The sequence below is a fragment of the Syngnathus acus genome, chromosome 19 (assembly GCF_901709675.1).
Source record: "Syngnathus acus chromosome 19, fSynAcu1.2, whole genome shotgun sequence".
Taxonomy (NCBI): domain Eukaryota; kingdom Metazoa; phylum Chordata; class Actinopteri; order Syngnathiformes; family Syngnathidae; genus Syngnathus; species Syngnathus acus.
This window is the reverse complement of record NC_051103.1, coordinates 3,773,036-3,792,362: the sequence shown is the minus strand read 5'-3', so window position 1 is coordinate 3,792,362 and position 19,327 is coordinate 3,773,036. Positions and strand designations below refer to the sequence as shown.

At 43.5% G+C, this 19,327-nt stretch overlaps 3 protein-coding genes across 12 annotated transcripts; all 3 read left to right on the top strand.

The window, feature by feature from the left end:
- The first annotated feature begins 593 nt into the window (after positions 1-593).
- On the top strand, positions 594-3,901 carry xrcc6 (X-ray repair complementing defective repair in Chinese hamster cells 6). 2 transcript variants are annotated; one of them, XM_037277845.1, is made up of 13 exons: positions 594-710; positions 995-1,076; positions 1,205-1,317; positions 1,385-1,526; positions 1,617-1,868; positions 1,962-2,148; positions 2,234-2,420; positions 2,477-2,645; positions 2,712-2,873; positions 2,954-3,083; positions 3,149-3,249; positions 3,321-3,437; positions 3,522-3,901. In XM_037277845.1, exons 2-13 carry the CDS (start codon positions 1,004-1,006, stop codon positions 3,716-3,718), a joined length of 1,830 nt encoding a protein of 609 aa, XP_037133740.1. In that variant the 5' UTR covers positions 594-710; positions 995-1,003; the 3' UTR covers positions 3,719-3,901. The 2 variants fall into 2 exon arrangements, with proteins under 2 accessions (XP_037133740.1, XP_037133739.1); XM_037277844.1 differs by having other exon boundaries at positions 3,519-3,901.
- Positions 3,902-4,020: 119 nt separating this feature from the next.
- On the top strand, positions 4,021-14,325 carry josd1 (Josephin domain containing 1). Of its 7 annotated transcripts, none has more exons than XR_005101081.1 (9): positions 4,021-4,152; positions 4,249-4,316; positions 4,489-4,566; positions 4,770-4,820; positions 4,918-4,968; positions 5,039-5,089; positions 5,311-5,352; positions 5,678-7,241; positions 7,598-7,641. XR_005101081.1 is itself a non-coding variant. In XM_037277928.1 (5 exons), exons 2-5 carry the CDS (start codon positions 7,953-7,955, stop codon positions 13,479-13,481), a joined length of 756 nt encoding a protein of 251 aa, XP_037133823.1. In that variant the 5' UTR covers positions 6,400-7,241; positions 7,598-7,952; the 3' UTR covers positions 13,482-14,325. The 7 variants fall into 7 exon arrangements, 3 of the variants coding, with proteins under 3 accessions (XP_037133823.1, XP_037133825.1, XP_037133824.1); XR_005101080.1 differs by having other exon boundaries at positions 4,021-4,155; XR_005101082.1 differs by having other exon boundaries at positions 4,021-4,175.
- A 726-nt stretch (positions 14,326-15,051) lies between these two features.
- cbx7b (chromobox homolog 7b) lies at positions 15,052-17,777 on the top strand. 3 transcript variants are annotated; one of them, XM_037277960.1, is made up of 6 exons: positions 15,052-15,419; positions 16,080-16,123; positions 16,340-16,405; positions 16,639-16,705; positions 16,849-17,164; positions 17,303-17,777. In XM_037277960.1, the coding sequence occupies exons 1-6, from the start codon at positions 15,351-15,353 to the stop codon at positions 17,503-17,505; spliced, it is 765 nt and encodes a 254-aa protein (XP_037133855.1). In that variant the 5' UTR covers positions 15,052-15,350; the 3' UTR covers positions 17,506-17,777. The 3 variants fall into 3 exon arrangements, with proteins under 3 accessions (XP_037133855.1, XP_037133854.1, XP_037133853.1); XM_037277959.1 differs by having other exon boundaries at positions 15,089-15,419; positions 16,849-17,185; XM_037277958.1 differs by having other exon boundaries at positions 15,100-15,419; positions 16,849-17,191.
- Positions 17,778-19,327: the final 1,550 nt, after the last annotated feature.

Genomic DNA, 19,327 nt, shown 5'->3' with positions numbered 1-19,327 from the left:
TATTATTTTGCACTGTGCAAACAATTTTATGTAAATTTACAGATATATACAAGTTCCAAGTCAGAACACTTTATGGTAGCATCTAAGATGCAGATACAAGAATTGTGTAGTCTTTCAATGTTATTGTCCACTTGCATCAGGGTTAAATGAGGTCAGAGGTCAGTCAGATCCTTGCTGTATGATCTTTCAATTAAAATCTTTAATTGCATGTTAGTAAAATGGTCTTTACACTCGCATTCAAACCTTACAGAAATCTAGTGACTGCCTAAAATACAAGAGTCGATGTAAGAATAACGAGAAAGGCGTTTGATTGCCAGTAATGACATTATGACCTAGTAAAAACGATGTAAACCGCTATTTGTAAGCTTATAGCGACACATTGTGGCTATTTTTGATATTGCAGGAACCCAAACGGTGTGATTTGTAGTTTTTAATGGAGGATCTATTATGGAACTTTATGTTATGAATACAACAAAACATCTAAGAATGTTTTTTTTACTGGAGACGTTGAAGTTTATTTAAACGATTTACACTGAATAATCTACGTCCTGAAACAATCCCTGAGGACGCCTCTTGCAATATGATTGGTCGATTACGTGATTGGACAAAGCTTAACCAATCGACGGTAAGGCGCGGACGCCGTTCACAACTAGTCGAGTTGGTGATAGTTGGACTGCTTGGACTTATTGGTTTAAATCTTTACTAAGTCGGTAAGTGATCTTACTGTCTTACAGAAATACACACATGAAGAAACTGAATAGTTTTGTGCTCTCGTTGACTGATATAGTCTGCATTGCAATCACGTTTTGATGCGAAGCTAATCGGAAGCCAGCTAGCAGACTTCGTAGTGCATGAAATGACTTGAATAGTTTGGTGAGCATCACTCAATTAGTTGTTAAGTCTCTTTTGCTACCACAACGCTTAAGATTTTAGGATATGCTACAACGAGAAACGTTATTTCCACTATTTGACCCCATTTTTGGACATGTGACAGATATCAACAATGGCAGAGTGGAACGCCTACTTCCGGAATGAGGTTGACGGTGAAGCACAGGAGGAGGGAGAGCAACAATATGGTGCGATTAAAGAAAATTACTACTATACTTTTTTGTAATCTGCAATTGAATATTGGTCTTTTTGGTGCATTTTAGAATGTGTTTGTTGCATGTTGACAACCCGATAAAATTACTCTGTCTCTTATTAGGAGATTACAAGGTCACAGGTAGAGACTGCTTAGTTTTCTTGGTGGATGCGTCAAAGGAAATGTTCATCAAAGGAGAAAATGGGGAGCCAACTAATTTTGACATGACCATGCAAGTAAGTCCCTCACTCAAAGAGTCTCTTTCCATCCTGCACCTGCAGTTAAGTGTTTTGTTCCTTGTAGGTGGTGCGGACCGTGTACACCCGTAAGATCATAAGCACTCCTGGAGATCTTGTTGCATTGGTTTTCTATGGCACCAAGCAGAACCAAGATCCAACCAACTCGTTCAAGCACGTCTACGTCTACCACAACCTCAGTGAACTCAGTGAGACATTCCAACACCTCATAGATATTTTTTTCCCCTTTTCATAGTTGTATTGATTCCTGTCGTCTATCGCTTATTTTATTTCCACAGGTGCAAAACGAGTGCAACAGGTAGACGAACTACGAGGGGATAAGGGTGCCCTGCTGGCAGCGGAGAAAATGGGCAGTGATCAAACATCTTTGTCCGACGCCCTGTGGTGTTGTGCCAATCTGTACCGGGACTGCAGTCTACGACTGGGGAACAAACGCCTCTTCATCTTCACTTGCAAGGATCAACCACACGGGGGTGACAGTGTCAAAGATCGGCAGGCTCGCACAAAAGCCAGTGACCTCAGAGAAACTGGTGGGTCCAAAGTAGCAAATAATGGATTTTGGTTCTGCAAAAGAAAATTCATTCCTTGACTTCCTAAAACATTTTGCCCTTCTTCTACTTCAGGCGTTGTCATAGAACTCATGCACTTGATGAAAGCAGGCGGCTTTGACGTCTCCCTCTTTTTCCGTGACGTTGTAAGTCCGCCGGAGGACGAGAGTGAGCTGGGCCTGCAGCACGAGCCTTGTGAAAAACTGGAAGACCTCCAGAGGAGAGTGTTGGCCAAAGAGCAAAAAAAGAGAACACTAGCCAGGTACGTTTCAAATCCAACGCCTCAATTTTTTGTTTCTGGTCCACTCTTTTCCTCTCATCTTCTCGACCCTTCTACTTATCTTTAGGCTCAATCTGTGTCTGGGTGAAGGTATAAATATCGCCGTGGGAATGTACGCCATGGCAGTGACTACTCGGAAACCGAACGCCATCAGGCTATACAGGGAAACCAATGAGCCTGTCCGCAGCAAAACACGCACCTTCGATAATCAAACAGGAAGCCTGCTGCTGCCCAGTGACATAAAGAAAGCCCAGGTAGGATCATGGCTTATTGAAATCAACAACTTTTTAACCTCCAACCCTTGTCGCAGGTTTATGGTAACAAGCAGATCGTGATGGAGAAAGACGAGGTAGACGCCATCAAGAAGTTTCATGACCCCGGTTTGTTTTTGATCGGATTCAAAATCATGGAAAAGCTCAAACTGCACCACCACATTCGTCCCGCTGTCTTCCTCTATCCCGAGGAGGGCGAAGTGAAAGGTAATGCCCGATGTGAACATGGATGGAAACATCAAGTTCTTTACATAATATGCTTTTTTTCAACAGGAAGCTCCTGCCTGTTCTCGGCACTGTTGACCAAGTGCATCGAGAAGAACGTCTTTGCTTTGTGCCGCTGCGTTTCCCGCAGAAATTACCCGCCTCGATTTGTCGCCTTGGTGCCTCAACAAGAGCAGACGGACGAGAAGAATGTACAGATCACGCCACCAGGTACGATGACCCTGTCAGTGCAAATGAGGGCAAGCGGGGTCATGTGTTTCGAAAGGTCACCCTTCATCTTATTTCAACAGGTTTTAATGTTATTTACCTGCCGTATGCCGACGATTTACGGAATCTGGATCCCCCGCGGACGCCGTCTGCGTCACCGGCACAGGTGGACAAGATGAAGGAGATTGTTCGTAAAATGCGCTTTAAGTACAGGTAGGGGTTGGGTAGCCCAAATTAAAAGTTGTCCTATGATTTCAATTTGTTCTAACATCTTGCAGGAGTGAGGCTTTTGAGAATCCCGTCATCCAGAAACACTACCGGAACTTGGAGGCCTTGGCTCTGGATATGACGGCTCCAGAGGACATCGAAGACCTCATCAGTAAGACAAAAGCCGCACCAAATTTGTCGGCCGTCAAGCCGTCGTCTATTTTCTATTCTGCTCGTTTTCAGTGCCGAAGGTGGAGCAGATTGACGGCCGTCTGGGTTCCCTGGTCCAGGAGTTTAAAGATTTGGTCTACCCTGCAGACTACAACCCGGAGTACAAACCAGCTGCCAAACGCAAAGCAGGTCAGCCGTGAAGTCATTTTGAAACTATTTGCAGTGGTTGTTCCAGAATTGCATGGCACCATTAACTCTTCTGACTTTAAGCAGAAGCTGGCGGTACAGCTGAGAAGAAAGCCAAAGTGGAGGTACCAGAAGATGAAGTGAGAGCCCACATACAGAAAGGAACTTTGGGAAAGATGACTGTGCCAATGCTCAAGGAGGCCTGCAAGCAGTTTGGCATCCCGACCACTGGAACCAAGAAGCAGGAACTGATGGATGCTCTGATTGACAAACTCGCCACATAAGGCTCGAGTGGTAACAAAACTATTGCAGCTGCCGTTTGACTTTGGAGGTATTCGACCAATCATTTCAGATGACTGAAATTAGTTTGCAGCGTCGCTAAAAGAAGATGAAGAAAAAAATCGATATATTGGCATTTGTTCTAAATTACTTCACAAACATGTGCGAAAATAAAACTTTGAGCTCTTCCACTCTTGTTTATTTGAACTGCAGCGCAATACACCGTTGCAACATTTCCAGTTCTACTTGTCCCGCAAAGGTGTGTTAAATGAAAGAAATCCCGCAGTGTGAGCAGCATACCGCCGTTTGACTGCACAATAGATTAACATGAGCAGCGTAAGTGTGTGTGTGTGCGTGTGTTCTTGGGGGCAGGCCTTCGCACACAAAGAAGACATCACAGTCAAAGTGTGATCAAAGTTTAACTCGCTAAAAGGAGAAGGAGGTCAGTCTTTTTTTTTTTAGGTAAAGCAAACAATTGTTTTCTTAACCTTTTCAAATGAATGTTTAACTTCACAATGGCTGTGTTTTTTCGTAGACTCAACTTGTATGCTTGAGAAATGGAATGTAAATGCGAAACCAACAATGCCGAAGATGCGGCTAATGGTAAGACGCTAATATTGTATGGCATTGTCAATGTGAACAAATGTATTGGGACACCTGTTCTACAGGAAGTCAAAATGTAAAATTGGTTATTCTTAGCGAAAATAGCTTCAAATGCTCCATTTAAAAGAAAAATGGATGTGCTTAATTTTCTTGTATTTTTATTTTTTTTTAGACTGGTGGCTGAGCGGCAGCAATGCCCAGATGGGAGCTTACACCGTGGTGGGGTATCTTCTGTACAGATTCTCACAGAGTCAGTCACATTAGCTTCTTTAGAAAGACACAAAGATTGAAATGAATCGCCATTTTAATCACCACACAAATAGAAATCTCAAAATTGTTGAGAACCTCAATAGATTTGCAGTAATCAATGTATTGATTGGAAATTTGGATGCTTCTGTAAAAACACGATTTGTTTTTTCTTTGCAAGTTGTAGCAATTGTCTGTCTTCCGCAGCCCTTCCCGCGATCATCCGATGGCCGATTCGTTTCTTCTGCTCTATAACTGGTGAGTTTGTTTAAGCTGTTGCACCCTTACCACATTCAGAGTGTGCATGCCATGAGAGCTGCGAAGGGCCATTACGTCACTCGTGTCTGTTGCTCAGGTCTGTCAGCTCTTTGGGGATGGGTGAGCCGCGTTGTTGGGACCCTCCGAGGTAAAACAGATCTCTAACATTTTGGCAAACAACAACATAAACAACGTGTCTTCTACGTTTTGTCTTGTAGGAATCCAGAGTCTGTGCAAATGGCTGTCTCGTATTTGGAAGTTTATCAAAGGTAGTCACTCTTCGTTATTTCTTTTTATTTCATTGTAATTTTGGAAATCATTTGAATGTCTTGTGTAATGTTTGCTCTTTTCGAACAATCTCAGCACCAAGTCATTGTAATTGCATATAAAAAAAAAAGCATTTGATTTTTTTGTGTGTGTGTGTGTGCTCCTGGCAAAGATTCACAATATGTAATAACCAAAATAATGTGTCCATAAATCCCTTCTTCAGGATTGGCTGTCAAATTCCATTGGGTGATTCCCTTCCTCGCAGGTGCGTTCTTTGTAACCTGACTTTTCTGCTTTATCTACATGTAATAGAATAACGCCATATTTTTATCACATTTCAAACAAATGGCAATTTTGGCAGCAGAGGCAGGTGGGCTCAGTGCCCCTTTAAATCCAGCAGATGGTGCTATTGTAGAGGAAAGAAGGTTTTTCATGTTTTCTTGCGTATAGAACAGTGAATCAATCTATACATAAATGCAAAAATAGTACAATTTCTGTTGTCACTCACGAGGCCCCGCCCCTTAAAGATCCAGTCATTATACTCCCCAAACATTATTTCTTTGTTTTATTATTCTTTTAAAACAATACAGGGTCCAGTGAAGGGTATATGGCGAATGAGACCATAAGACTGAACCTGTCGAGTCCCTTAAAAGCAGGCCTCAGACTGATCGTAGTGGGCCCTGCTGGTGGGGGACGCACATCTGTGGTAAACACTTTGTTGGACAGCTGGGCAGAAGAACCAGATGAACCTCTCACAGAGAGCACCATAAGAAGAGCCATAGTGGACGGTAGGGAACTCACTGTGATCGACACGCCGGATCTATTGAGTGAGTCTTTGGAGAGAGTTACTCGAGTCAAGGAAGCTCTGAGGAGCATCCAGCTGGCAAGTCCTGGTCCTCACGCCATCCTGCTGGTGATGCAGGCACCACGCTCCAGCAACGTGAGGCAACAAGAGGCGATGCAAGCCATCCAAGCTACACTGGAACTGTTTGGAGAGAGCATCCGAGGGCACATCATCCCGGTGCTAACCCACGCCGACCGCTTGGGTCGAGGGCACACTTTGGAGCACCTGCTGGGTACGGATGCCGGCGGCGTGAACAAACTGACGTCGGTGTGTGGTCAGAGGCCTGAGTTGCTGGACACTAGGCCGGATCGGTCTCCGGAAGAACAGAAGGTGACGCGCAGGATGCTGGTGGGGCGTGTCCTCGAGCTGAAGGGGCTCAGGGGACATTTTGTCCATGAGTGGCAGAGGAGGGAGGAACGTGTCAGGGAGGAGCTGCTGGCTGACATGATCTCTGCCGTGACATCTTAAAAAAAGAAATCAATTTTCAAATCAAATTGCAGATGATGAATGCATTTTCAGTGACCTGCAATTTAAAATGATCTACAAGAAGTTATTCCCACAAAATGCACAGCTTCTGCGACCTTATTTTTCCTCCTTGTATGACATTGTCTTTAGAGCTGGTCGGGGTGACGGAGAGTGGTAAAGATGTGTCATGTTGGAGATTACATTCCAACAGATTCACACCACATTGCTATGATGATTAGCTATACAGAGCCTGTGCTGTGTGTGCAATGGGAAACGAGAGAAGGCTTGGAGTTGGTCTTGTGGAAAGACAGCTGAAATGCCATTTACTTTGCCTACTGATGATGCCTTTACCAGGCAGGACTTGTGGAAAGTCCCCAGTGATGGTCATTTTAATTCCCAGCAAGGGTATGGAAACCTCATCCAAAAATGCCTGAACCCAAACAGAATGATTAATGAAATTCCTGAAAGTGTATGATTTAAGAAATGGATTATGGGCCTTCTGTTCTAATATTTTTTTGATGCACTGTAAATACAGAACAAAAACGTACATAACGACTTTGATCGAGTCACAACATTGAAACAATAAGGTGGAAAAGGTGTGGTTCGGCCCTGCTCGCTCACTTTTCTTTCCTCCCTCGGCTGAGTGACGCACGCAGTCACGGCAACATGGAGCCAGAGTGAGGCCAGTGCGCATGCGCGCCCACAGACGCAGCCACAGAAGAGCCACTTGGTGAAAAGTGACAAAAGACAAAGGAGACAACTGTCGCGAGGAAAACCAAGAGTCCGCTTTTAACCCTCAAAGCTGTGTTTTGACAGTCGGCCGGGGGACTCTCACGAAAGATACGGTAAGTTGTCCCCGCTCGAAATAGAAGTTAGCAAACGTAAAAAAAGAAGAAAAAAGAGGAGGCGCCAGAGGTTGTTTGCTCAAGACAACACTGTCACGTCGCGCAGGCACAAGACAGTCCACTCTGTCACTGCTGCGGTTTTGCTTCAATCTGGACGTGTATGTTTTGGAGGTATATTAGCAGTTCATGTGTGGGCTTTATTTGCGAGGCGTTTTGTGTTGTTGCTAGCTAACCGAGCAAGCTTCCTCCAAAGCTGCTGAGGTTGTTTGTTGTCATGCTTGGCCACATCGAGATTTGCGGGTTTCATTTAAATCGTAAACTGTTGCTAATTTAAACAATTTTTCTTTGCTTCCCAGATTAACATTGGATGTTTGGCAGCGTGGTGATGGAGCAAAGGACCAAAAAAATTATAATCTGAAAGAAGCAATCAATGCAAATTCATATCAAGGATGGAGACAGTCGTCACTGTGAAGAAGGCATAATCGTCAGTTTTGGGGAAAATTCCTATTTTAGTTCCACAATTTCCCATGCCTTCCAAATTTACCACCCAAGACAGACTTTGTATCGCAACAAAACCGTGAACGCTCACCTCGCTTTCAATCAACCAGAAACACAAAAGCTCTTCTCGTACAGGCGACCGAGTGGTTACCATGGCGATAGTTGTCATGATGCAGATGTAGCTACCCGAAGGCGCGTGGTGAACGACGTGGGATGGGCAGCACGCCGTATCCAGGTGGTGAGTGGAAGGAGAAAAGCAAGGGTGGCCTTCAGGAGCTGGGTTGCATGCCCTGGAAGGTCAGCAAGCAGAAATGTGGAAGTGGGCCGGCGAGAGCGGAGGAACACAAGGGCAGGGAGCCGCAACAGGATATACCCACCTTCACTTGCATGCTCATGACACCGCAGCTTCCTCGAGCATCGGCGAGGCGTCCGGCGATCTACCACGAGAAGCAGCGGCGGGAGCTGTGTGCCTTGCACGCTCTCAATAACGTCTTCCAGGATGGGTCAGCCTTCAGCAGGGACACCTTGCAGGAGATCTACCAGAGGTGCGGGAACATTTGTTAATTCTGATTGTCCTCAGTACGACAATGATCCTCTCTTGTATCACGCTTAGGCTTTCCCCCAGCACTCTGGTGACACCTCACAAAAAGAGCATGCTGGGAAACGGGAACTACGACGTGAATGTCATCATGGCCGCTTTGCAGACGCGGGGCTTCGAGGCAGTTTGGTGGGATAAAAGGAGGTGGGTAAAGCGGCAATTGAGGGAAACGTGGAAAAAGATACCAACATGGCATTGCACTGACAGACTCGATACAAATTTGGAAATACAATAAAGATGGTTTTATTTTTCATGCGGCATAATTCTTACATGAGTATTTTTATTTAGAAGAAAATAGCCATTTTTATTTGCTTTTTAACTTGTATTTCTACTAATCCATTTGTTTTGCCAGAGAAATATCTGCCACCAGCACTATCACATGACTTTTCAATCCAACAGAACCGCAAGTGACATTTGAGTCCATGTCACCAATCAAATGCAGTCACATGACTGCACGCAATGTTACTTACCGCTTAGTCACTGTGTGTTTTTTTTTTTTTTTTTTTTTTTAAAACCTTATCAGAAAAGCAGTATTGTTTTTGTGTTCAATTATTAACCGAGTGGTGGTTCATTGTTTCAACACAGCCACGATAACAAATCAGTCGAATGTGCAAAATTTTAGGTACATCTTCAGTTTGACATGTTTACTTCAATAACAAGATCGATTAGCAGTGTGCTTTCACCAAAACTGAACTCAAAAAAGAACAAACGCATACAAATGTCGTCTTTTATCCATCCAGGGACGTCGGCACCATCGAGCTGTCCAACGTGACGGGCTTCATTCTCAACGTTCCGTCCAATTTGCGCTGGGGACCTCTGCAGCTGCCGCTCAAACGCCAGCACTGGATCGGGGTCCGAGAGGTGGCGGGGGTCTACTACAACCTGGACTCCAAGCTGCGTGGCCCTCAACCCATCGGCAGTCCAGATGAGCTCAGGTGAGTCTCGCCTGGGATGTCATGCTACTTATTAGGGGTGTAAATCTCGGGTTTTTTAACGATACGATATATCGATACAAAGGATCACGATACGATATTTGCCGATATCTTAAAGCCTGCTGTGATTCATTCACGATACATCACGATATAGTGCTCTACGATCGATATAGAACAATATCCTGATTTATAACAATTCATACGCAAAATCAACAAGGTACTGCAAACTCTTTATTTAGGAAATTACAAAGTGCTTCCAAACGAATGACTTGAAGCCCAAAGGGGAGCGAATTTCCTCGTCTTCTTGGACACTAGCCATAGCACCAGCCCAGGAGCCGCGTAGTTGTCGGCTCCCCTTTCACGTGCCTGCTCTGCTCACAACACAACACGCCGCGCACTGCTCCCGGAAAGAGGAAGCAAGCAACAATGAACTGGATTTCAAAATAAAGTCGCGTCTAATGTCCGAGGTCAAAAACGGGCGATATAGAGCGATGTTTACGTTTAGCATCGATGCCAACAAATCGTAGAGCATTATATCGATTAATCGATGTGTATCGATGAATCGTTACACCCCTAGTTTCAAACTACTTTTAGGGTTTCTAAGAATAGGGTTTCTAACTAGGCTTTCAAAACTAGGGTTAGGGTTTCCGACCAGGGTTTCCAAGGAGTTTTGCCATTGCTAATTAGGGTTTCAAACTAGGGTTAGGGTTTCCGACTAGGGTTTTAAACCAAGGTTAGGGTTACAAACTAGGTTTTAAAGCTAGGCTTAAGGTTTCCAACGAGGCTTTCAAACTACTTTTAGGGTTTCTAAGATTAGGGTTTCTAACTAGGCTTTCAAAACTAGGGTTAGGGTTTTCGACTAGGGTTTCCAAAATTAGGGTTAGGATTAGGGTTGGGGTTAGGGTTTCTAACTAGGCTTTCAAAACTAGGGTTAGGGTTAGGGTTAGATTTAGAGTTAGGGTTAGGGTTAGGGTTAGGATTAGGATTAGGATTAGGATTAGAGTTAGAGTTAGAGTTAGAGTTAGAGTTAGAGTTAGGGTTAGGGTTAGGGTTAGGGTTAGGGTTAGGGTTAGGGTTAGGGTTAGAGTTAGGGTTAGGGTTACTAACTAGGCTTTCAAAACTAGGGTTAGGGTTAGGGTTTCTAACTAGGCTTTCAAAACTAGGGTTAGGGTTTCCGACTAGGGTTTCCAAGGAGTTTTGCCATCGCTAATTAGGGTTTCAAACTAGGCTCAGGGTTTCCGACTAGGGTTTTAAACCAAGGTTAGGGTTTCAAACTAGGTTTTAAAGCTAGGGTTAGGGTTTCCAACGAGGGTTTCAAACTACTTTTAGGGTTTCTAAGATTGGGGTTTCTAACTAGGCTTTCAAAACTAGGGTTAGGGTTTTCGACTAGGGTTTCCAAAGTTAGGGTTAGGGTTAGGATTAGGGTTGGGGTTAGGGTTTCTAACTAGGCTTTCAAAACTAGGGTTAGGGTTAGGGTTAGAATTAGGGTTAGAGTTAGAGTTAGGGTTAGGGTTAGAGTTAGAGTTAGGGTTTCTAACTAGGCTTTCAAAACTAGGGTTAGGGTTTCCGACTAGGGTTTCCAAGGAGTTTTGCCATTGCTAATTAGGGTTTCAAACTAGGGTTAGGGTTTCCGACTAGGGTTTTAAACCAAGGTTAGGGTTACAAACTAGGTTTTAAAGCTAGGCTTAAGGTTTCCAACGAGGCTTTCAAACTACTTTTAGGGTTTCTAAGATTAGGGTTTCTAACTAGGCTTTCAAAACTAGGGTTAGGGTTTTCGACTAGGGTTTCCAAAATTAGGGTTAGGATTAGGGTTGGGGTTAGGGTTTCTAACTAGGCTTTCAAAACTAGGGTTAGGGTTAGGGTTAGGGTTAGATTTAGAGTTAGGGTTAGGATTAGGATTAGGATTAGAGTTAGAGTTAGAGTTAGGGTTAGGGTTAGGGTTAGAGTTAGGGTTAGGGTTAGGGTTACTAACTAGGCTTTCAAAACTAGAGTTAGGGTTAGGGTTAGGGTTTCTAACTAGGCTTTCAAAACTAGGGTTAGGGTTTCCGACTAGGGTTTCCAAGGAGTTTTGCCATCGCTAATTAGGGTTTCAAACTAGGCTCAGGGTTTCCGACTAGGGTTTTAAACCAAGGTTAGGGTTTCAAACTAGGTTTTAAAGCTAGGGTTAGGGTTTCCAACGAGGGTTTCAAACTACTTTTAGGGTTTCTAAGATTGGGGTTTCTAACTAGGCTTTCAAAACTAGGGTTAGGGTTTTCGACTAGGGTTTCCAAAGTTAGGGTTAGGGTTAGGATTAGGGTTGGGGTTAGGGTTTCTAACTAGGCTTTCAAAACTAGGGTTAGGGTTAGGGTTAGAATTAGGGTTAGAGTTAGGGTTAGGGTTAGAGTTAGGGTTTCTAACTAGGCTTTCAAAACTAGGGTTAGGGTTTCCGACTAGGGTTTCCAAGGAGTTTTGCCATCGCTAATTAGGGTTTCAAACTAGGCTCAGGGTTTCCGACTAGGGTTTTAAACCAAGGTTAGGGTTTCAAACTAGGTTTTAAAGCTAGGGTTAGGGTTTCCAACGAGGGTTTCAAACTACTTTTAGGGTTTCTAAGATTAGGGTTTCTAACTAGGCTTTCAAAACGAGGGTTAGGGTTTCCGACCAGGGTTTCCAAGGAGTTTTGCCATTGCTATTTAGGGTTTCAAACTAGGGTTAGGGTTTCCGACTAGGGTTTTAAACAAAGGTTAGGGTTACAAACTTGGTTTTAATGCTAGGGTTAGGGTTTCCAACGAGGGTTTCAAACTACTTTTATGGTTTCTAAGATCAGGGTTTCTAACTAGGCTTTCAAAACTAGGGTTAGGGTTTCCGACCAGGGTTTCCAAGGAGTTTTGCCATCGCTAATTAAAGTTTCAAACAAGGGGTAGGGTTTCCGACTAGGGTTTTAAACCAAGCTTAGGGTTACAAACTAGGTTTTAAAGCTAAGGTTAGGGTTTCCAACGAGGGCTTCAAACTACTTTTAGGGTTTCTAAGATTAGGGTTTCTAACTAGGCTTTCAAAACTAGGGTTAGGGTTTCCGACCAGGGTTTCCAAGGAGTTTTGCCATTGCTAATTAGGGTTTCAAGCTAGGGTTAGGGTTTCTGACTAGGGTTTTAAATCAAGGTTAGGGTTACAAACTAGGGGTGTAAATCGCGGGTTTTGTAACGATACGATATCATATCGATACAAAGAACCACGATACGATATTTGCCGATATCTTAAAGCCTGCTGTGATTCATTCATGATACATCACGATATAGTGCTCTACGATCGATATAGAACAATATCCTGATTTTTAACAATTCATACGCAAAATCAACAAGGTACTGCAAACTTTTTATTTAGGAAATTACAAAGTGCTTCCAAACGAATGACTTGAAGCCCAAAGGGGAGCGAATTTCCTCGTCTTCTTGGACACTAGCCATAGCACCAGCCCAGGAGCCGCGTAGTTGTCGGCTCCCCTTTCACGTGCCTGCTCTGCTCACAACACAACACGCCGAGCATTGCTCCCGGAAAGAGGCAGCAAGCAACAATGAACTGGATTTCAAAATAAAGTCGTGTCTAATGTCCGAGGTCAAAAACGGGCGATATAGATCGATGTTTACGTTTAGCATCGATGCCAACAAATCGTAGAGCATTATATCGATTAATCGATGTGTATCGATGAATCGTTACACCCCTACTACTTATGCAATATTGTTACTATGCTAATGCTAATTTTATAACACTACTTAATCATATTGAAAATAGTTCCGTTTTTATCATAAATAGATAACGATAATAACAAAATGAAATACGATTATAATATCATATATGAACATATAATGTAATATGTTATAATGTATTATAATATAATATATAATCTCTACCTCTTGGCTTCTTTCTCCATTGTTGTAGTCTTTCTCACTGTCCCAAATTTGTTTTGGGTCCTTGTTGGAATGCTTAGCAGATTCTTTTTCCCAGACTGAGCCATTCAATTCAGCAACTTTCAGCGTTCATGCTGCATGTCAGCTTTACTGGTGCCATGTCTGTAGACTGAGACTTGTTTTTCCCCTAACGGCGGGCTGTTGTGTTTTCTTGTAAAACTGACCACAAACCAGGAAGTTCCTCCGCCAACAGCTGCGAGGGAAGAACTGTGAACTCCTGTTGGTGGTGTCGGAGGAAGTGGAGGCGCAGCAAACGTGGCGGTCAGACAGCTGAGGAACAAGGCGGCCAATCACAGCCACGCTTGGCCTTGCGCTTGATTGAGATTTATTCACTGGTGGATATTTTTTTTTAACCCCTTTTGGGGGCGGGGGTCTTGTTTACATGCACAATTGCTGGACGGATGCAAAGCAATGACGAAAGCAAAAACCTTTCCAGGGAGCATTCGTAGTTCTTGACTTTGAAGAAGATATTATTCAATTTCTGCTTTTCTTGCTTTTTATACAACATATCTTGACTATTTTTCAGTCTGTTGTGATCTGCTGGTTTATACATATATATTTTTTTTAGGATTCACATGTCCAAAGTCTCGTGAGTACTCTCAAAATGTCGTCGTGTCTCCTTTTGCGGAAAGGAGGTCTTTTCGCTTTCACCAAAGCGTGCCCTCCTTCACCTTCTTTGTGACGACGTCTCGCTCCTCGTTTGCTTTGTCCCGTCTGAGCTCACCTTTTTGTATTACGTGCCACAGACGACAGTGAGTCCAGCAGATCGTGCAGTCTGCGCAGACCCAAAGTTTTCAGCCGGCAACAAAACAATGCGACACCCATCAAATCGTCTCTACTGGAGATTTGGGCTCGTTGTCGCATCCCTTCAAGCTGTAGTCTTCAAAAAATGCAGTTACAATACAGTTTAAAAAGCTGTTTAAAATGTCACAGCGTTTCAGAAATCCTAAAATGTCACAATCATGTTTGCACTCTTCAGTTTCATACACAAAGTGTATACACTTTTTTTTATGATAGCGGCGATGTATGGAACATCACGGTTGTCGCTTGAAGCCTTCGTTAACCATTCAAAATGGCGGTCGGTTAACATTTGTTTTTGTCACACGGTTAAAAGCTTCAGGACAAGCAAGTAAATAGTATGAGTGTCTACAAAAAATGTTGATTTTTGGAAGTCATTTCATGACTTCAATTTTCCATACTGAAGTGAATCTGAATGTTTGCCTTCATTTTGTCAATGTGGTGGGAGTGTTCGTAAAAAAATAACAAAAAACGTGATTGTGTTATTTTCAAAAGAGCCTTACGAGAGATTCGCTATTGTAGCTCTGAGATCATTCAGCTCAAAGTATCGTCTTTGGGACCATACTGGCCTTAACTTGTTTACATGGATGCTGAGTGGGCAATTTCACACATATATTCCAAAGCACTAATTTTGAGTTGCAATCCATCAATGATGTCTTCACTTGTTGCTGCCAAGGATTTTTTTTATTTACAACAGTTTGATTTTTGTACAGTAATTGTTTTGCTGTCCAAATCCAACGCCATATGTCTCACAAAACGTTTTTTTTTTATATCATAATTCATATTATACTTTAAAGAAAATTCTATGAATATCACTGTTATTTTGGGTTTGTTTTCTGCATAAATTTCAAATGCTTATAATTGCACTTTATGTCAAAGCTGCAGTGCGAGTGTATTAAATGGGCCATTGCTCCGAAAGACGTATTATTGTCAGATAATTTCTCCTGTCAGCCTGGTTGGAGGGTCAAATGTGGAAAAAAAATGGATGGGTGGAATGTGAAAATAAAGAAACAACATCCAACTATCCATTTTTTGAACCGCGCACCGAATGATGTGGTCTTGGAGGCCACGTTCATATTCTGACCACTGGGGGGCGCGCGCGGCCAAGAGAGTGCGCGCTCCCGAAAGAGACGCGGTCGCGCTGCACAGTGCTGCGTGCAGATGTGTCGCAGCTTGTATTTCCAACGAAAAACGTCCAGCGTGGGCAAGTTGTTGGCGTTTCAATGGGCCCGAAAGTGCCTTTACTCCGCGGATGAAGCGGGCCACTGCCAGCAGCTTTCAGTAGCTTCATTCAAAGCGTCAAAGACGCCACTATTTTTCCTGGCAGGTCCGAGGTGCGCACTTGATGGAGCTGTCAGCTATCGGCGAGCAAGTGTTCGCCGTGGAATCCATCATGAAGAAAAGAGTTCGGAAGGTAACAGTTGACGCACATATTTGCCGTGTCATCTTGATGCTATTACGTCGTGATCAAATGTTCCAACAGCATGAGAATCACATCCGACCTAATTTACTGGTGATGGGGTTGTGTTGTTGCGCAGCTCCTTTTTACATGTCCACTTTCAGGAGGACGCAAACAGCTGGCCAACCTTGTTTGTTTAGGGCCTGTAGTTGTCTTGCTAAGTCATTGGGACATTTATTGTAAATAAAAGCAAAATGGCAAAACATGCTTAATAAATACTATGAATGTAAGAGTCTTGGCTAACTTGTTTATTTAAAAAAGCAAAATAAAGTTTTTTCTATAAGTCCCCCCCCCCCCCTCCTCGCAATGGTTAAATTAATTTGCCTTCATAACGTTTTTCTGCTCCCTGAAGCGGCAAACGAGAGACCGAAACACACTTCGAGCGCACGCGTCCAAAATAAATAACACTTTCTTTGCATGCAACAACTTTTGTAACGCAACATTCATGATCACGCAGCTCAAACCTTGCATGTGGAGTTGGAAGAAGCGATGACGTCACCGTTAACAGGAAGCCTGATGACGATTGCGCTTAAATTCATATAGAGAAGTAATCTGACAAGACAAGTCTTAAGTGCTTTGTCTGTGGCTGCTTTCAAAAGCTCTTGTTCTCCGCAGGGCAACGTGGAGTACCTATTGAAATGGAAAGGATGGCCTCCAAAGTGAGTGGGAACATTTGGATCACGTTCAGTGAATACATATGTAAAGAAATGTGCTTTTTTTTTATTATTTATAATCTAGGATGGCATACATAGGGATAATTTGCTCTTATCGTTGTTTTTGGCGCTACCTTGTGGCTGTGTAGTGTATTGACAAGCATAAATGGCACTTCTAAAAAAAAAAAAAAAGCAACTTTTTTTTTTTTTTTTTTTAAATAGGTACAGCACATGGGAACCTGAGGAACACATTCTGGACCAGCGTCTAGTCCAATCCTATGAAGAGAAGTATGATGTGATTATATGGAAACTATTTAGGTCATTTGTGAAGTTGATATTGTTCACTTTCTTTTATCAGACAAAATCCATTTGACTTTTCTAATTGATTTTTTAGATATTGTTTCTCTGACAAGTCAATACAGTAATTATTGTGACAAGCCTAAATGGATAAGTGCTGTTGAAAATGGATGGATGTTTTTTTTCTGTATTCACCTACTTATGGTATGCTTGTCTTTCCTCAGAGAGCAGCGAGACCGAACTCTGGGTCACAGGAGGAAAAGATCCAAGGCCAAACAACTTCTGTTACAGGTGAAATAGAATTCTTCTTGTATTTATTAATTAACCAAGGATCTTTTGTAGTGATGTGTGATGGGGTTTTCTCGTTAGTAGTTTGAGATGGAGAAATGGACGTCAGTGGTGCTAATGATTGTCTCTTCTCGATCCGGATTCAGAACACAGTGTATAGTATGGACCTCCGCAGCGCTCACAAAACCACAGACATGCCCAAACCCCGCCTACATCTCTCCCTGACACGCTCACTACTCCAGCAGCAGGACGAGGAGGAGGAGGCGGAGGAAGAGGATGACGAAGAGGAGGAGGACCCATCGTACATTGCATGGAGTAGGGCGCCCTGTTACAGCAAGAGGAGGCCACAGCGGAGATGTCTTACCTCGAGGCCGGCGAGTCCTGCAGAAGAGGATTGGAAAAGCTTGGACGATGAAGAGGAGGCGGAAGATGATATTGTTGAAGAGGAAGAGGAGGAGCACAGTGAGGATACTCGAGAAAGGAGTGCAAGTATGCTTAGTTGGCTTGTTGTGATCAGATGTTGGATGTCAAGGTCAAATCCGTCATAGCGCACCCAACACGGAATTATTGAAGGTTCTTCTTCTTACTTTTCTTGTGTAGGTCAGAGGAAGGCCACCATGTGGGGGCCAGCTATTGAGCAAGATGAGCTCACAGAGGCTCAGATCACCGAAACCGTGTGGAGGCCCGTCGGCAGCCCGGCGGAGGTGACGGTCACCGACGTCACCATCAATGCTCTCACCGTGACGTTCCGAGAAGCCCGCGTGGCCCAGGGCTTTTTCCGAGTGTGGGGGCTGGAGGTATGAGCGGGACCTTTTTCAGCAACCCCTCCTTTTTTTGCTTGGACAGGAGCTGAAATGCGGATGGCTCACACCCACCTTAGACACATGTATGTAGTCTACGGGAGAAAGAAAATGATCCTTTAACAAGCAGTCATAAATGACAAGTGGTTCACTGCATAACTCACCTGTTTGACTTTTTGTGTTACCGTTGCGACAGTGACAAGGGCAATGCGCTACTTCCTTGACACTTGCGCCATGTTTGTGGTTCAAATAAAATAATAGTGCAATATACTGGACTGTATGTAATGGAGCTTGAAAATATTGTTCCCAATAAGAACTAAAAATGGCAAATATTCTCAGGGGATGTTTGAGAATATTTGCCATATTTCACGTGTCCTGAGTGTTGTTAGTCACCTAAATGTTGAACAGAGGGTGTGATTTACCGAAGTCAAATTCCTTGTTTGGCACGCTCAAACATGGCGAATAAAAACTCTTGAATCTTAACAGCCAGTTGGCGTGTGTGCAAGGCTCAAGAGCCACAGGAGCATCATCTGAAATTTATCTATCTCTATCTTGAAATTACACCCGAAAGCCCTATATCACAAATGTGAGTAATATGTGTGGAGATGTGAAAGTAGAAGAAATCAAAATGTCTGAATTATTGCAGTAAAATTGAAAGGAATAAAAAAAAAAAAGCCCAAATGTCTTATAAAAAAAAAATGAATTAAGGAACTGCTCCCGTCCCTCCGACGCCATGTGAGCGAGCCCTGCGACAGACAAATAAGGAAATGAGATTAAAAAAAGAAGTGTGTACACAACCTTGCATATTTGATTGCCATGTCACCTCTGGCCAACCATGCATCAGGCTCCTCTTCATCACATGGCGACTGCTTTTTTGGGGTGATTTCTTCCTTTGCGCCCACCCCGCTCGCCAATCCCGGGTCTTGTGGCCTCCGTCCGCCGGCTCTTCGTTTTGTGCAGCTTCTCTTCCACCTTGCAAGACACAAGCACAAAAGTCTCGCTTGATTTCATTTTCAGAAGCAAACATACAGTAGTTTATCCTAATTTTTGCTGTGTCAGATTTATCAAGACACTACATGAAAGACCTTCAAAATTAACACTGTTTTGTAGCAGTAGCACAAAATCTTAACACTTGACAAAATGTCGTGATTGATTAGAGTGTTTAATGAATTTGTGTCAAACAATTAGGAATTTGTTTCAGTATGAGGCCCTCAAACAGACGTTTGGACACCACTGGTGTGAATTTAAAAAAAAAAGAGAAAAATGACTACATTTCACACGTTGAAGGTGCGCAGGTCGACGCCTCCAGGCAAGAGGGACTCCCTCAGAACCCGGCCAGCTGCAGGATACTTCAGAGTGATGCCACAGCGGTCCGTCCACTTCTGATCAGATCTTGTCGCATCCTGGTCGCCATCTGCAGAAACACAAACAATGTCAGAAACTCAAAGAGCACCCCAAGTTGGAGGTCACTTGCTTACTTGATCACAGCGGCTAGCTACTCTTGGTCCCCCCCGCCCTACACCTAGGGGAGAACACAGAACTCAAGTACGACAGTTAGAAAAAGACAAAATGTTACAAGTCCTATTGCAAAATTGGACATTCGGCTCCACGTCAGTTTTGTTTGTGTTTCCGGCACCTCGTGGACCGGCTCGCTCCAACGGCGCCCTACACCGAGGGGAGAACAAAGAATGAAAGTAGAACAGTAGTAGGTTAGAAAAAGACAAAACTTTACAATAGTCAACAAGTCATACCGCAAAATTAGACATTCGGCTCCACGTCAAAGTTTTGTTTGTCCATCCACGTGACCACGTCCTCCCCCAAATAC

Bases quoted from the DNA above. Each gene is read 5' to 3' on its own strand.
- xrcc6 (XM_037277844.1), top strand. From the start codon at position 1,004: ATGGCAGAGTGGAACGCCTACTTCCGGAATGAGGTTGACGGTGAAGCA. The intron at 1,527-1,616 runs GTGAGACATTCC...TTATTTCCACAG, and splicing joins CCACAACCTCAGTGAACTCA to GTGCAAAACGAGTGCAACAG. The intron at 2,646-2,711 runs GTAATGCCCGAT...TTTTTTCAACAG, and splicing joins CGAGGAGGGCGAAGTGAAAG to GAAGCTCCTGCCTGTTCTCG.
- josd1 (XM_037277928.1), top strand. From the start codon at position 7,953: ATGGGCAGCACGCCGTATCCAGGTGGTGAGTGGAAGGAGAAAAGCAAG. The intron at 8,285-8,352 runs GTGCGGGAACAT...TATCACGCTTAG, and splicing joins TTGCAGGAGATCTACCAGAG to GCTTTCCCCCAGCACTCTGG. The intron at 8,482-9,077 runs GTGGGTAAAGCG...TTATCCATCCAG, and splicing joins GTTTGGTGGGATAAAAGGAG to GGACGTCGGCACCATCGAGC.
- cbx7b (XM_037277958.1), top strand. From the start codon at position 15,351: ATGGAGCTGTCAGCTATCGGCGAGCAAGTGTTCGCCGTGGAATCCATC. The intron at 15,420-16,079 runs GTAACAGTTGAC...TGTTCTCCGCAG, and splicing joins TGAAGAAAAGAGTTCGGAAG to GGCAACGTGGAGTACCTATT. The intron at 17,192-17,302 runs GTATGCTTAGTT...TTTCTTGTGTAG, and splicing joins TACTCGAGAAAGGAGTGCAA to GTCAGAGGAAGGCCACCATG.